Source organism: Monocercomonoides exilis (assembly GCF_001643675.1).
Source record: "Monocercomonoides exilis strain PA203 chromosome Unknown scaffold30-1206723, whole genome shotgun sequence".
NCBI classification, from domain to species: domain Eukaryota; phylum Preaxostyla; order Oxymonadida; family Polymastigidae; genus Monocercomonoides; species Monocercomonoides exilis.
This window is the reverse complement of record NW_027150575.1, coordinates 109,516-125,013: the sequence shown is the minus strand read 5'-3', so window position 1 is coordinate 125,013 and position 15,498 is coordinate 109,516. Positions and strand designations below refer to the sequence as shown.

At 42.6% G+C, this 15,498-nt stretch overlaps 1 protein-coding gene across 1 annotated transcript; it reads right to left on the bottom strand.

Annotated features, from left to right (window-relative positions):
- Positions 1 to 14: 14 nt before the first annotated feature.
- On the bottom strand, positions 15 to 15,171 carry MONOS_8181 (putative nischarin; the record flags this gene model as incomplete). Its single annotated transcript, XM_067878569.1, has 6 exons — positions 15 to 2,004; positions 2,272 to 13,983; positions 14,195 to 14,402; positions 14,478 to 14,521; positions 14,570 to 14,989; positions 15,061 to 15,171. 6 exons carry the CDS (start codon positions 15,169 to 15,171, stop codon positions 409 to 411), a joined length of 14,091 nt encoding a protein of 4,696 aa, XP_067725052.1. The 3' UTR covers positions 15 to 408.
- Between the last annotated feature and the right edge of the window lie 327 nt (positions 15,172 to 15,498).

Genomic DNA, 15,498 nt, shown 5'->3' with positions numbered 1-15,498 from the left:
AACTCTGATCTTAACGTTATTGCTACTAATTTTTATGTTATTATTGTATGCTGAAATGAATTCAACAATTAAGCTTTATAACCTGACGTAAGAATGAAAATGGTGATCAAACCATAATCAATGGATTTATAATTGTTAAAAATGTTAAGTGAATAAAAACATTTCTACTCAAAAAAATCGAAAATTCATATAAACTTTCTCATTTCAATACAGACTCATTGCTCATAAGCCAAAAATAAACTCAATATTCCATTAAACAATAAAAATTTCAAATTTTTTAATAAACTAATCTAACAAAATTTTTACACAGGAAAAAAAAAAGTGAAATAATCATTTCAGAAAATTAAAAACTATCAAAAAAAATTATTTTTATTATAAATATAATTAAATAAAGTTTTATAAGAGTGTTTAATAAACGAAGTTTGTTGCTTCAATGAGATTGGCAAATAGGTCTGCTTGCCGGCAAGAAGAGAACACGAAAGTCACCTCGCATTTATTCAAGAGATAGTCCAATCCATCTGAAGAAGGGCTCAAATAAGCAGAATTTGGATGAGAATTAGAAATTGAATGAGAAGAAGAAATCAAATGTGAAGAAGAATGAGAAGGATAAATAGAAGAAGAAGAAGAAGAAGACAATGATGAAGTATTTGTATTTCCAAGCAATGAGCTTGAGAATCTAGAAGATAATAACATTTGTTGCTGATAAAAGGAAGAAGAAGAAGAAGAAGAAGAAGAAGAAGAACGGAGAGAGAGAAGCGAGGGGTCTGTGTAAGAGGAAGTAGCAAATTGCTTATATGGCTCATTTCTACGAGATAAAGATGAAGATGAAGAGGAACGGAAAGAAGAAGAGGAAGAAGAAGAAGAAGAAAGCAAAGAAGGCATATTCTGCATCTCATGTGACGTCATCTGCTTCTTGTTAACCTTCTTCTTCGATTTATTTTTGTTTGTTTTTCTCATCAAATAGAATGAGGTTGAAGGACGATACAATGAAATTGAGTGTATTTTGAATAAAAATTCAGAAGTGAGTCTGCGATTCTGCTGTTCAAAGAAGAGAACAAGCCATTCGAATGGATTGAGCAGCTGAATGTGAAAGTTCTGGTTGGAAATCAATTGATTCGTGTTTGTTGTGATGTGTTCTTGTGTGTTTGATGGAATATTGTGAAGGAACGAGAAGAATAATGAAGGATAAAAAGAAGAAATAGAAGAAGAAGAAGAGGAAGTAGAAGAAGAGGAAGAAGAGGAAGAGGAAGAAGAAGAAGAAGAAGATGATGATGATGATGATGATGATGATGATGATGATAAAGAAGAAGGTGCAGAAGAATAAGAAGATGAGCCATGTTCACCAGAAAGAGATCGAATAGAGGCAGTCGAAGCTGATTGCTTTGAACTGCCAGATGAATTCAGATGTTCTTTTTGTCTGTTCATTAGCTCATTCTGTACAAGCACAGAAAATGCAGAAATGTAAGCAATAAAACTTCGAAGTGGGACAAAGGAATGGAAAGCAAAAGATAAAGAATATGAAGAGGTAGAGGAAGAAGAAGAAGGAGAAGGAGAAGAAGAAATGGAGGATGATGAAAGAGAAGAAGAAGAAGAAGCAAAAGAAGAAGAAATATCATTATTATTACTATTACTAACACCCGAAACAGAAAAATGCTGTAAGGAATTCTTTTCAGCATTGGCATTTACAGACAGCTGATTGACAAACGAAAAAGGCAGCAAGAAGCTCAAAGGATGGCTCTTAACTGCAGCAAAAGAAGAGGAAATATTATGTTTCTCTTCTTCCAGATATGAAGAAGAAGAAGTTGGCATATCAGAAGAAGAAGGAAAAGGAGAAAGAACCGAAGGATTTTGATTAGCTCTGTTATTTTCTGGGCGAAGAAGCAGTTCGAGTGATAAAGCGTTTGACTTCTTCATTCTTGTTTCTCTGAAGGAAGAAAAGAAAGTTTGAATGAGATGGGCAAGAGTATCCCATTGGACACCTTTAAAAAGAGGAACTTCGATTTCCTTTGAATTTGGTTGCGGCAGATTGAAAGGAGAAGGAAGGAGCAAAGGAGCTGTGGAAGATGAGTCGAATGAGGAAGAAGGAGAAGGAGAAGGAGAAAAGGAAGGAGAAAGAAAAGGAGAAGGAGAAGACAGAGGAGAAGCAGAGGGAGAAGAAGCAGGAGAGTGAAAAGGCGATTGAGAAGAAGAAGAAGAAGAAGAAGAAGAAGAAGAAGAAGAAGAAGAAGAAGAAGAAGAAGAAGAAGAAGAAGAAGAAGAAGAAGAAGAAACAGAAATAGAGGCAGTATTATGAGCTAATCCCATCTTTACATCAGAACTGTTTCGTCGTGGATTGAATGCATTCACATATGTTTCATCATCTTTAGACAGCTTCTGAAGAATTTGTGCGATTTCTTTGGGAATGTTCGATGGGAAAATATGCTTCGAAATTGGTTCAAGAACTGAACGCTTTTTCGATTGAGGAGGAGAAGAAGAAGACAAAGAAGCAGAAGAAGAAGAAGGCATAGAAGCAGATGCTGCTTCAGAATCTGATGCAAGTGTAGGCAGAGCAAGAGTTGAAAGTTGTTCATTCTGAATTCTTTCTTTGAACTGTGAATTACAATTGGGAAGCATCAGGGCAATATGATCGGTGCGGAAGGAGCTGTCGAAGAAGGAAGAAGAAAGCGAGCCAACATCACTGTGATTAGTTTCATTGTTCTCGATGCGAGCAAAAGGAAGACGAGAAGAATGAGACAAGGAAGAAGTGCCAGGAAGAGAAGATGAAAGAGGCATTGGATGATCAGACACTTGAGAATTCATCACTTGTGCATCAGAAACAACCTTCACTGACTTGATTGCTGTGAGTGGAAATATGACAATTGGAGATTGGCTGTCACAAAACAACATCTTCATCACACTCAAAGACGTTGGATGTTCAAGCGATTGAGGAAACGGGAGAGGGACAGACGGAATGAGAACAGGCAGAAGTCGTCTTGAGTGGAACGATGGAAGGCAATGGACTCTGAACCGAGTGAGAGATTGAGGTTGAGATTGAGGTTGTAGTTGAGGTTGTATCTGAGAATGATTCTGAAACTGAGTGTGAAGCTGTGATGGTGCAGTTTGAAGAATGGATGGTTTAAACAGCTGATTCTTCTTCTGCATTTGCGAAAAAGTGCACAGATTGTAAAGAGAAGACAGATTTATTGCTGTGCAGACTGGAGTTTGCTCCTGGTGTGATAGTGGCAATCGATTATTGACTGTTTTTGATTCACTCGAAGAAGAATCACAAAAAATCGGAGTTTTGTTGCTTGTAACTCCATTTGACACATGAAGTAAATAGAATGAATGCCAAAGAGATTGCTCTTCATGTGTGAGCGGAGTAGCATTCTGTATCTGACTGGGGCCAACACTTATCTTTTGCAGCAATGTTTCAAATGATGTGTAACTTTGCGATTTAAAGTTATTTGAAGTGCTAATTGTCGCTTCTCCATTCTGACTTGCAAGATTGGCATTATATTCCACAAGCCCCATCTTCCTATAGCTGATTCCATTCACCCCATTCCTCTCCTCACTCCCTCTCTGCCTATCTGTTCTAAACCCAGTTGCATCTTTATTCTCCTTCTGCCTGCAGACACTAAAAATGAAAAACGAGTGCTGTTTAATCAGAGAAACACTCCTGCTGAATGCTTTCCCAATCTCAACCATCGATAAAACATGCGCCCTGATGAATGAGCGGAAGCAGACGGGGCAGCCGAGGAAGTCCACAGAGCTGAGTGGCTGCTGTGATGAAGACAGGAACGCGGTTTTGGCTCGCTTCATCTTCCGCTCAGAGGAATCGCTTTGCCCATTCACTGGTTGAATGTCGCTTCCTTTCTGTTTGTGGTATGTGGAGTATGTTTTCCCTGTCACTTCCATCTTCATCCGCTTCACCTGCTTCCTTCTTCTGTCTGCTCCTTCGCTCATATAGATCTCTTTCTCTTTGTCTCCTTCCTCTTCTGCTTCTTCTGCCTCCTCCCCTAAAATAACGCCCAACACACCAAAATCGAACGAGCAGAAAGCTGAATGTGCTCCAAAACTGAGTGGAATTGACTGCAGCTGCTCGGCAAAATGCCTTGTCAGATTGCGATGCTCTGCATGTGAAAGAAGGAAAGCCGGCTGTGTGTGTCTGCTTTGCTGCTCAGTGAGTGCGAAGTAGGAAGAGAATGAGGACATTGTGCGTTCTCCTTCAGACAGCGAAATGGAGTATGCTTTGTCCAGCGTTAACTCTGGAGAAGGTGAAGGCGAATGGCCAGGGAATGGCATTTGCAAAGAGTTCAGCTTGTTGCTGTGTTCTGAAGACAGCTGCGAGGACTGGCTCTGATAGAATGAGTCAGGTGTGCTGTCACCTGCTTGGTCAGACAGCAGCGGAGACACATTCGGATCGTCCATGCTGCGCCGGTGGAGCAGCGCCACATTGTCGACTGTTGACACAATTGATGGCATTGGGGCATAAGAGGCAGAGGAAGAACTGATGGGCAGCTGTTCAGAGTAAAGCGAGGCGTTGTTGGAATCAGAGAAAAGACTGGGGAGAGCGCGAGAGGAACGAGAAGGAGAAGAAAACTGTTCTTTGTTAGAGGAGTTGGAAGTGGTGGGTGTGTGGTGCAAGTGATGTGAGTGCTGTGAGTGCTGTGGGGATGTTGGAGAAAGCGGGGAAAGCGGAGAGAAAGGAGAAGCAGGCGAAAGAGGAGAAGAAGAGGAGTGTGCTGATGTGAGTGTGTGGACAGATGATGGGTGCACATCCATCGTGACATTCTGATCAGCCTGTGCAGATTGCATGAATGAGACAGAATATGATCTCGAAGAAAGTGACTTTATCTGCCCTTGCTGAGAAAATTGCATTTGCGGCTGTTGGACCAGCTGCTGTTGCTGCTGCCTGGTTGAGCTGTTCAGAGGAACAGGACGAGGGAAATGATGCTCCGCATATGAGGATGCAGTGGAGGTATCCAAAAAGCTGGGTGTCTTGTATATTCCTGAGTTAGCAGACAGCGCAATCGATGAGACCGATGATGGATTCATTGAATCATTTGGCAAGCCAACAGAAGAATCTGTGATTGCGTTGAAAATACTCGATGCAATTCCGTTTGATCCGTCAGGTTGTTGAGCACCTGGCCTTCTGAATTGGTTCGAGCCATTTGACATTCCCTCGGAAATCATCGCTGCATCCTCTGGATACATTGAATTCCTTCTCACAGACAGCCCAGTTCCACAGGTCATGTCCTTATCATTGTATATCCCGCTCATTCCACTGACTCCACTGACTCCACTCATCCCACTCAGGCCACGAGATCCAATCGACACTGGAGTGCAAAAGCTTCCTGTTTGACCCGCCCAGCTTTCCTGTTCGCTTGCATCCTCTGTAAACTCTGCATTGTTGCCTCCTTCTCCACTTTCTTTGCTCAGATCCATGCTTTGTCTGTGGATGGAGATGGGCTGTTGAATGGGCATTGGGAGAGGTGCCCTGCTATCGTCGCCAAGAGTGGAAGAATTGAATGACAGAATCGGTGATCCTGTGACAGCACGAGGCGGATTCAAAGATTTCTGCAGAGGTTGTGGCTGCATGCCCTGGGCGCTTGTCCCAATTGCTGCTGCTGTCGATGCAGTAGAGCCGTATTGGTATGCCACCGGAATCGGGCTGGCAGCTTGCAGATGGTTCGGCAGCTGAGTGTATGTGGCGAGTGCAAAGCTGTTTCTGTAGTCTCTCAGAGACGCACCACGCACTTGCTGCACAAAGCCAGGCGGGGCGGAGCTGGTCGGCAGATAAGCTTTCGTCAGCACATCATGGGAGGCGCGAAGGGAGGGATACAAACCAATTGCCAGAGAGACAATGCGCGAGGCCTTTGGAAGAGAAGGCTGTTGAGGAAGTGGAGTTGTCGATATAGATGCTGATGATAGTGATGATGATAATGTTGATGACATTGGTGATGACATATTGGAGAATGAATAGGTATAGCTCAGAGACATATTATTTGGTTCTAAAGCAGATAGAGTACTTGTAGATGGTGTGGATGAAATTGTCATTGTAGTATTTGTTGATGTCTGCTTTTCGCTTTGTGTTTGAGTTGAATCATCATTCTCAACGCTTGTTGTATTTTCACTTGCATTCAGTTTATCTGCTCCGTTCTCACTAACTTCTCCTGTTCCTCCTTCTTCGTTATGCTCCTGCTCCTGATTCTGATTTTGTTGTTGCTGTTGTTGCTTTTGCAATTGTTCCTGTTCCATTTGCTGCTGCATCAACTGTTGTGTGTGCTGTGCTTCATACTTCATCTTCTTGAATGTTCTGAAGCGATACTCCATCTCATCCATCTGCCCCAGCGCAATCGATATTGTTATCTGCCTCAATTTCATATTCTTCCGCATGTGTGCCTGGAAGCTCCTGTTCTTAAACAGTTTCTCCAAATCGACTGTATGAGCCAATCTAAACAGCTGCCTCACAAACAAAATGCAGTCCAATCTCTCCTGTCTCAGAGGCACCAGTGCTTCTGGATCATCAGTCGGATTGATCAAAGACGCCGACCCTGATTTGTCCTTCCCTTTCTCTTTCTCCTTCGCTCTCTGGTTCTCCAGCGCCTGCACTGCAGATAGCTGCTTGATTCCTCTGTCCCATTCACCCTCTGTTTTTGTGAGCGACTGAATCAATGCATCCAGTTGAATGCCGTTCGGGTTGACGAGTGGTGGCAGTGAAGATAGTGTCTTCCTGAATGTAGTCAGTCCATCACAACACTCAGACAGTCCCCGTATTCTCTTGAGCTCAGCCTCTGAGTTCATCAGCAGACTCACTTTCGAGTAGATCTTGTCTATCTGCTTCTTCTCACTCAGTTCTGTAATGTCTTCGCTGTCATCCTCGATGATCTGGTGTGCCTGTCTCCTCAGCTTCTTTGAGTGCAATCTTCTTCGCCCTGATGATGGAGCTATTGTGGGAGAAGATGGGAAAGACTGGTTGCTCATTTGAGGAGGAGGTGATTGTGTAATGAGCGGATAGTGCTGAGTGGGAAACGACGGCTTCTTCGGCCTTCTGCGCGGGTGTGTCAGAGGAGCATGGGAAGGTTTTGTTGATGGTGAGAAAGAGCAAAACTGAACAGGGTTCTCAATTTGCTGAGTGAATGGACGGAACTGTGGAGACTGGGGGAAAGGAGAAGAAGATGATCCAGGAACAGCAGCAGGAACAGGCGAGGGAGAAGAGAAAGAAGGCATGGAGAGTGAAGGAGAATGCGTGGATGATGAGTTCTGATCATCCTCACTGGTAGCTGCTTTCCCTTCTTCTGCATCTTCACTGCTGGAGCAGTTGGAATCATCTTCGCTGGAGTCGTAATCAGAGTCAGCAGGGTTTTTGTTGTTGATCATAAACAGTGTGCCCATCAATGTGTTCTCGTCTGTCACATTTACAGTCTGCGAAATCGGAGGCCCAACATTGTTGCGATGTCTGCGGTGTGTCTTCACCACTTGCTGTTTCTCGTCAAACATCCACTGCGACTTGCTCAGCGACAGGTAATTGGGATGCATCTGCACTGCAAAGTCCATCTTTAGCCACGAAAGTTGGAGGATCTTTGCTGTTTCCAAGGTGGACTGAGTCTTCACTGTGGAAGATGGAGGTTGACTTGATGTTTCTGTTGTGTTTGAAATTGAACTTATATTTGAACTTGTGTTTGAAACTGAATTTCCACAAGTCAAAGTTGATGATCTATCAAACTGCGTTGCTGAATCTGAGTCAGCCAGAAACGACACTTCCTGCTGACTTGTGCCAGCAGACGATGATTGAGCCATCTGGTTCTGAAGCGACGAGGAGCTGAGTGGGTTGAATGAAAGTGCATCTGCCCCCTCGCTCACATCAGAGTTTAACACAGACAGTGCTGTTGCTGCCTCTCCTTGTGTCTTTCCATAGCCAGCCTGAGGATTCACTGGAGAGCGTATCAAGTCCAACTGCTCGGGCATGGCTCGCATAGAAAGAGGCCTTTGGGGCGTGCTGATGGGCTCAAAGGAGGTGGGCTTCATGGAAGATGGTGAGGATACAAACATCTCAGAAGAGGAAGATGAAGAAGAAGGAGAGGTTGATGATGATGATGATGATGTGAAACAGGAGGGTTCAAAGGTAGGCAGTGCAGAAGCAGAAGAAGAGTGTTTTGGTGCATGCTGGGCTTGTGCAAATGCTTGAGACTGTCCCAATGCCACTTCATCTGCTTGCTTAATTGAATGTCTTCGTGAAAGAGAAAAGGGGGATGCTGGTCTGCTTGTGGTTGTAAAATCCCTCAGAGGAGGTGATGGAGACATGAAAATGTCCATCTTTTGCGACTTCTTTCTGGAATGTGAAGGTTTCAGCGATCTGTTGAATGTCGCAATGTCTGCTTCTGAAGGTGTTTGAGAGTTCGACAGGGAAACAATGAAGCGAACGACGCTGGTGGAGAAAGCAGAGACAAGTTCTGTGAGTGCAATCAAGCTGGCTGTAAAGAGAAGAGTCGGAGGAGCTGTGTTTGAAAGCATCGAAATTGCCATCTTTGCAGCATCTGGTGCTTCGTTGAATAATACTAATGTATGGTTTTGTGATTCACTGGACAGGTTAGATGCTGTTGCATCTTCTTTATCATTTTTATCTGCTTTTTCCGTTTTATCCCTTTTGAAGCAAGATAATTGAAATGAATGAGATTGCATTGGGTGATTCGAGAAAAGAAAAGATAGCATCTGGCTTGAGCTGTTCAGTGAGTATATCTTTGAAACCTGTCTCTTTGAGAAAGGCGCATAAACCAAAGGAAAAGAAGATCTCTTCAAAAATAGTGCTTTTCTGTACGTCAATCCATCATTAGTCTTCGACATCTCGTGTTTATCACTTGAATTCGATGGAGATGCAAGAGAACTTGGTGAATTCGGAGAAATAGAAGCTGCTCTGATAGCCGGAGAATTAACACGCATTCCGTGCAGTGACAGTGAGCCCGAGCGATCAGAGGAGAGATGCGAATGTGTTCTTGTATTTCTCCGAGAGCCAGGGGATGCTGGTGAAACAGGCTGCGGAGAAAGAGAAGAGCGGCGTGGGAAGCTTGAGCCCATTCGGACGCTTGGAGGTGACTGAGACAAGCGATCATTGACATCTCTTGTGTGCTTGTTTCTTCTGTGTGAAGGAGATTCTGGTGAAAATCTGTGTTTGTCTTTATCTTTGTCTTTATCTTTATCTCTCTCTTTCCCCTTTAATTCCTTCGTGTCTGACTGAAGAGGCATTCTTTGTGAAATGCCTTTGAAGAGGAGGTAGCCAACGGGTGTTGTGTAGATGCAGCGGCATTGCTTGTGACGAGCAGCGCATTTCGGGCAGCGATAAGACGGCTGATTCTTTTGAGGCACGTAAGAGAGAACAGACACTTCACAGGAATGGAGTGAAGGTTGGAGGGAATCTGGGGTTGTGAGATTGATGTTTGCTTGTTTAGAATTGTTGGGTTGATGAAGAGAGTGAGAAGAAGATGATGATGTTAATGATGATGATGATGATGAAATTGAATCAGAGTCCGAATCAGACAAAGGAACGAGTGATGAAATGAGGCAAGCTTTGTGCTCGTCTTCTGCTTTGGGCTTCCATTTCAGGTCGTGAATGATATGCAGCGAATGAGCATCAAGTTGGTTCTGCCTTCTGATTTGTTCAATAGACAGCTCCAAATTGTGGAAAACATCATCCAAATTTGTGAAGTTGCTGAAGGCTGTTTCGATTGTATCGTCTTCTTTGCTGTGGAATGGCTGATGGGATGTTGAAGTGAAAGGAGTGGAGGAAGAAGAAGAGAAAGAGAAAGGGGAAGATTGCATTGAAGAAGAAGAAGAATATGATGAATAAGAAAATGATGGATCATTCTTTGCATAGAGCATTTGAAGTGCATTTGTTTGAGCATCAGAACCAGAATTAGCTGTCTCTATTCGATAGAATGTAGCATTATCAGAAAGCAGCGGATACGGCTTCGCATCCAAAGCAAGCTGTTTTTGTGTGTGTTTGTCGTTTCCACTGTCTAATGAATGAATCGACGATGCATTGAAAGGATTGCGTTCCCCTGACCATGCAAGTGAAAGAGTAGCATAATCGCATAGATGCTGTGACCAGTTCTTCAGCAGGAAATGATGGGGGATCAGCACAGTTTGCACACTTTCTGAATCATTTGTAGAAATTTCAGACTTGTTGAGCACTTCTTTCCTTTCGGAAGTCGATTGTGAAATCTGCAAATCAAACGATCCTTTCGTTCTTCCTCCTTCTTCTCTGTATTGTCTCAATTGCCATTCTCCTCCTCTTCCTCCTCCTCCATAACTGCCATTGCTCCTCCTTTGCACATCCTCCTTTTTAACTTCACTTATAACCAGCCGATAAAACAGAGTGTCTCCACAAAGCAGAGCAAACAGCATCTGCCTCTGCTCGTCTGATGCTGTGATGAGGATGGGCTGTGGGACGATGTGGCGAGACAAAAGGGAGTTGAAGGCAATCACCCATTTGGACTCAAACTCTTCGTGCAGCTCACCAGACAGCCTCACAAGAAGCAGACTGTCAATCAGTGAAGGCCAGGGAGGTTTTGTGAGTTCTTCATTGGATTGGGATTGCGATTGTGATTGTGGTTTGGATATGTGTGTGTCTGTTGAATATGCATCTTTCGCATTCAGAGGCTGAGGAAGAGCATTTGAGGGGCTTTGCTGTTGTTGAGATAGAATTCTTTGTTGTATCTGCTGGCTCAATTGGTTTGACTGACTTGAGATATTCATCTGATTCATCTGATTCATTTGACTTTGTAACTTCATCTGCTTCTGCTCTTCGCTCTGCCACTGCTTCGCCCTCTCCGTGATGGCTCTTGTGTGCTGAAAGAGCGCAATCAGCTGGTGCTGCCTCTTCTGCTGCTGCTGAGACTGAGGCTGAGACTGAGGCTGAGACTGAAGGCGAGGCTGGTCAACAGCAGAAAACGAGGCAAAAGAAGCGGATAGCGCAGGGATCTGGTAGCTTCGTGAGAGGAGAAGAATCGAAGGAAACGGAAGCTCCTTGAAAAGCGAGTGGAACAAGTGCGATTTGAACAGCTTCGCCTTCTGCGACGAAAGCGCAGAGTTTCTCGATGTCTCCACCATCACAATCTCCTCTTCTTTCCCTTGTTCTCCTCTTCCTCCTGCTTCTCCCTCATTATAAATTCCACTTTTCTTCTCCTTTTCTGAGGGCAAGCCACTGTACTTCACAGGAGCAAAGCGAGAAGAATGCGGGCGTATTTCTTGTCTGCGGAACGGGTTGAAAAGACGGACAGGACGAGATGAATGAGGAAGACGATCAGACATGAATGGGGCAAGGGAAGGAGGCAATCTTTGAGGGCGAAGAGAGGAAAGAGAGGAAGAAGGAGAGGAAGAAGAGGAAGAAGAATCGAGAGATAGGAAGACAGATGAACGGGGTGTAGATGCAGTAGAAGAAGAGGAAGAAGAAGAAGAAGAAGAGAAAGACGTTCGGTGAGCAGGTGAATCAGGAGTGAGTGATGACATGGAAGAGAACGAGGATGAATGAGATATCGTTTCATCATCTCTTTCGCAACTTCCTCCTTCTCTTCCTCCTCCTTCGAAACTCAATGGCTGTATGCTTGTTTCAAGCAGCCCCTTCTCACTCGCATTCGCATTGAATGCAGGCGAGGCAGAGCGAGAAAGCAATCTTGAAGAGACCGAATGGCGAATTGTTGGAGTGTGTGACGATGTCATAGACTCAGAAAACACAGACAAGTCATTCGTCTCCTGGAAACGCACCAAATCTTCTGCGGTTGTGATGAATTTCGGGAAGATCAGGTCAGTTCTGACTGCCTCTGTGACAGCTGTTCCCTCGCGGAGCATCTGAATCTCAGCACCTGAGGGCATAGTGATGAGCATAGAGACCATCTGCTTTGCTTTTGGACGCTTAATCCCCTTGGGGCATTTGAGGACGAGGTCGGTGAAGGAACAAGAGGAGGAGGTGTGGGAAGAAGAGGAAGAAGAAGAGGAAGAAGATGAACAGGAGGAGGAGGAAGATGATGATGAAGATGGTGAAGATGAAGTTGATGAAGTTGATGTGATATTTGTAGAAGAAGCACTGTTTGTGAGAGAAGGTCTGGCAGGTGTGTTTCGAAGAGGAGCAGGAGAAGATGGATGTGATGTGGGTGAATTAAAAGAAGAAGAAGAAGAAGAGAAAGAAGAAGAAGAGAAAGAAGAAGGAGGAGAATAAGGAGAAGAGAAGGAAAGCCGGGATAATCCAGCTCTCGTTTTGGGAGGTGTTGACAAGGCGATGCTGCTGTCTTCTTCGAATGCTCTTCTGTTCATAGGCACACTTCTATGTGATTTGAGACTTCTTCTTCTCAATGAAGAATCAGAAGAATCATTGGAAGAGGAAGAGGAGGAAGAGGAAGATGATGATGATGAAGAAGAAGAAAAAGAAGAAGAAGAAGAAGAAGCAATCATTGAAGCAAAGTTGCTCTCCATCCTCTGAATAGCGATGTTGGAGTGCAGAGTTTTCATCAGCTTTTCTTTGGCTGTTTCACTCAGCCCATCCACATAGTCAGTCATCTCCTGTGCCTGATGCAAGGCAACATCTGGAATGAACACAAGAGAATCAAGAGAGAATGAAGAAGAAGAGGAAGAAGAAGAAGTCAATGAAAAAGAAGAAGAAGATAATGATGAGGATGAGGAGGATGATGATGAATGAATTGATGTTGTTGTGAAGAGTTGGGTGAATGATAATTGTGTGCTGATGTATTTGGAGATTGGATTAGGGTCATCAGCATTAGGAATATCGTTGGATGTGGAAGAAGTACGAGAAGAAGGAGAAGAAGAAGAAGATGATGATGATGATGATGATGCATTAGATGAATTTGAAAGTGAAGATGATGATGGAGAAGAAGAAGCAGATGCAGACGCAGAGGAAGAAGAAGAAGAAGAAGAAATACCAAGCGAAGCTCTGTACATGGAAGGAGAAGAAATCAGAGTAGAAGAAGGAGATGAAGGCGAAGGAGTCAGAAGAGGAGGAGTCGAAGAAGAGCGCAAATTCAGCTGTGGCTGTGATTTGATGCGTGGATAGGAAAGAGAAGAGGAAGAAGACGATTTGGAAGAGATGGAGGAAAGAGAAGAAGAAGAAGGGAGTTGTGGAAGAGATACGTTTGAGGATGATTTGACAAGAGAATTCGGTTCATCATTGTCTTCGGCGTGTGTCTTGTGATGTGAATTTTCTCTGTTTAAAGAAGAAGAAGCTGAAGAAGAAGAAGATGATGATGATGAATTGGAAGAGTTATGAGAACAAGCTGAATCGTGCGAGGTTTCGTTGCGGCTGGTGTCATCTGCCTGTTCTTGTGGCAGTTCATTGAAGTCTGCTCTGCTAAATGATCCATTTTCTTCATTAGAAGATGTTGTTGATGATGATGATTGGTTACTGCTGCTGCTGTTGCTTAAAGGCATTCCTAGTTCAGCTGGTTTCGACAGTGTTCCGTCAAGAAAATAAGCAACAAAAGGGTTCCTAAAGAAAAGAGGTCTTATTGCAGAAGAAGAAGAAAAAGATGATGATGATGATGATGATGATGAATTCTCTATATCATTATTAACAGATCCATTGCCACCATTAGCATTGAATGCATTCACAGGCAGTGTTCCATCGATGTTCTGTCCTTGTGAGTTGTGCAGCGCATCTGCAAGAATGTTCTCTGAGCAGTTGGCATTGCAGTTAGAAACAATCTGTGCGTGTGGAACCGACCCCAAATTGGGAGAATGCAAAGGAGAATACGAAGGAGACGAAGGAAGTGAACCAGAGGAAGGCGTTGCGGTAAGCTTCCTTTTTTTCCCTGTGGTTGCCTCTTGTAGCAGCTTGCGTTGTGTGTTTGGGGTGTTTTGTGTGTCTGGTGAGTCTGCAGTTTTAACAGGGTCTGTGTGAAGAGTGATGACTTGCAAGGCGGCTGGGCGGAGAGAAGGGTTTTGTCTGAAGACTTCCTCTAACTCATCGCTGGAACAAGGATGTGAATCGACGATGAGCGTCTTTGATGTGGTGGATGAATGTGAGTTTGTGTGAGTTTGTGTGAAAATGTGTGAGAATGTGAATAATTTACAGTGCGTTGAATAGAAATTTCATGAAAGAAAGGAAGGTTAATTGGTAAAAAAGAAAAAAACAAAAAAAATTAAAAAACAGAAAAATTATATGATAAAGATTGTCACCATCTTTAAAAGAAAAAAGAAAGCAAAATGACACCTCTCTTGTGGCAAATAAGGCAAAGACGCGAATGCGGTAATTTGCTTGCTGTGCAATTGGATTTTCGGTCAAAAAGAGTGTTTGAAGCGGAAGTTTGGAAATAAGGCGCAGATTATCCACGGAATTAATCTCATTTTTCGACAAATCCAAGCTTTCCAATCCTTTCAACTGCTGAATTCCTTCAACAGTATTTAAGGCATTTCCAGTCCTGCAATTGAATAAGAAATGTGCGTAAAAATGTTCTCCTTGATGGGGAAAAAAATGAATTTTAAAAAGAACACACAATATAAGTCGCTGAATAAAGCCTGCTTTGAATGAACGCAAATTCTAAGCATAAAGAAAATAAAATGTATTAAAAAATCATAAAAGACATACAGTAAGTTTGTTATAACTTAAATCAAGAACCGAAAGCGAAATTAATCCCGTAAAATCACCGATTTCCTCAATTTGATTGTGACTCAAATTTAAAAAAGTAATGTTTCCTAGCTGATCAAAATAGCGTTTTGAACTATCGTCTATGCGTTGAATTCTGTTGTGGGCAAGCGAAAGCACCGTTAATTGCCCCCATTCTCTCATTGAATCCAAAAGCAATGAAAACTCTTTTTCTGATTTTGATTCCTTTAATCCATGCTTATGTTGTATAGACGAATGACTGTTCTTTGCACGTGGATCTTCGAAATATCCCTCGAAAAGAACTGAAAGAGATTGTAGCGAATTTTCACATACAAAAGATTTGAGTGTTTTTGAAGCTGTTCTGAGACCTTTAATAAAAGTTCCAGGTTGTAAATTGAGTAACTATTTATTTTATTATAAAATCAAAACATTAATTAAATCAAATATAAATTAAAAATGCAAAAAATTAATACAATCAGTTTCGACAAATGTGGTGCTATCGTAAGATCAATGTGCCCAGATGGATTGTCAAAGGTTAAAATCTTTATATGCTTTGTGTCTGAGGACTTTGTTGCTTTGGGCATTTACTTGTTTATTGTTGAAAAACAACACTCTTTCCTCGACATTTTCCCATAATGAACTTTTGTGAAAAAAATGTTCCAAAAATTCACATTTTTAATTCAATCTTTAGTGATTTTTGATAATGCTTTGGCATAAAAGTTCAATATAGCATACTGCTAATTTCACAAAAAAACACCATATGGCTGATCCTTTTGAAATCAAACTTTCGTTCGAGTTTTGATCAAAATATTTATCTCAATTAGATTTGAAACAATGATAATTTAACTTTAAAAATCATCATGCGCTGAATGCATTAACCTTTTAAGTTCATTTTTTATAAATCCCATGAA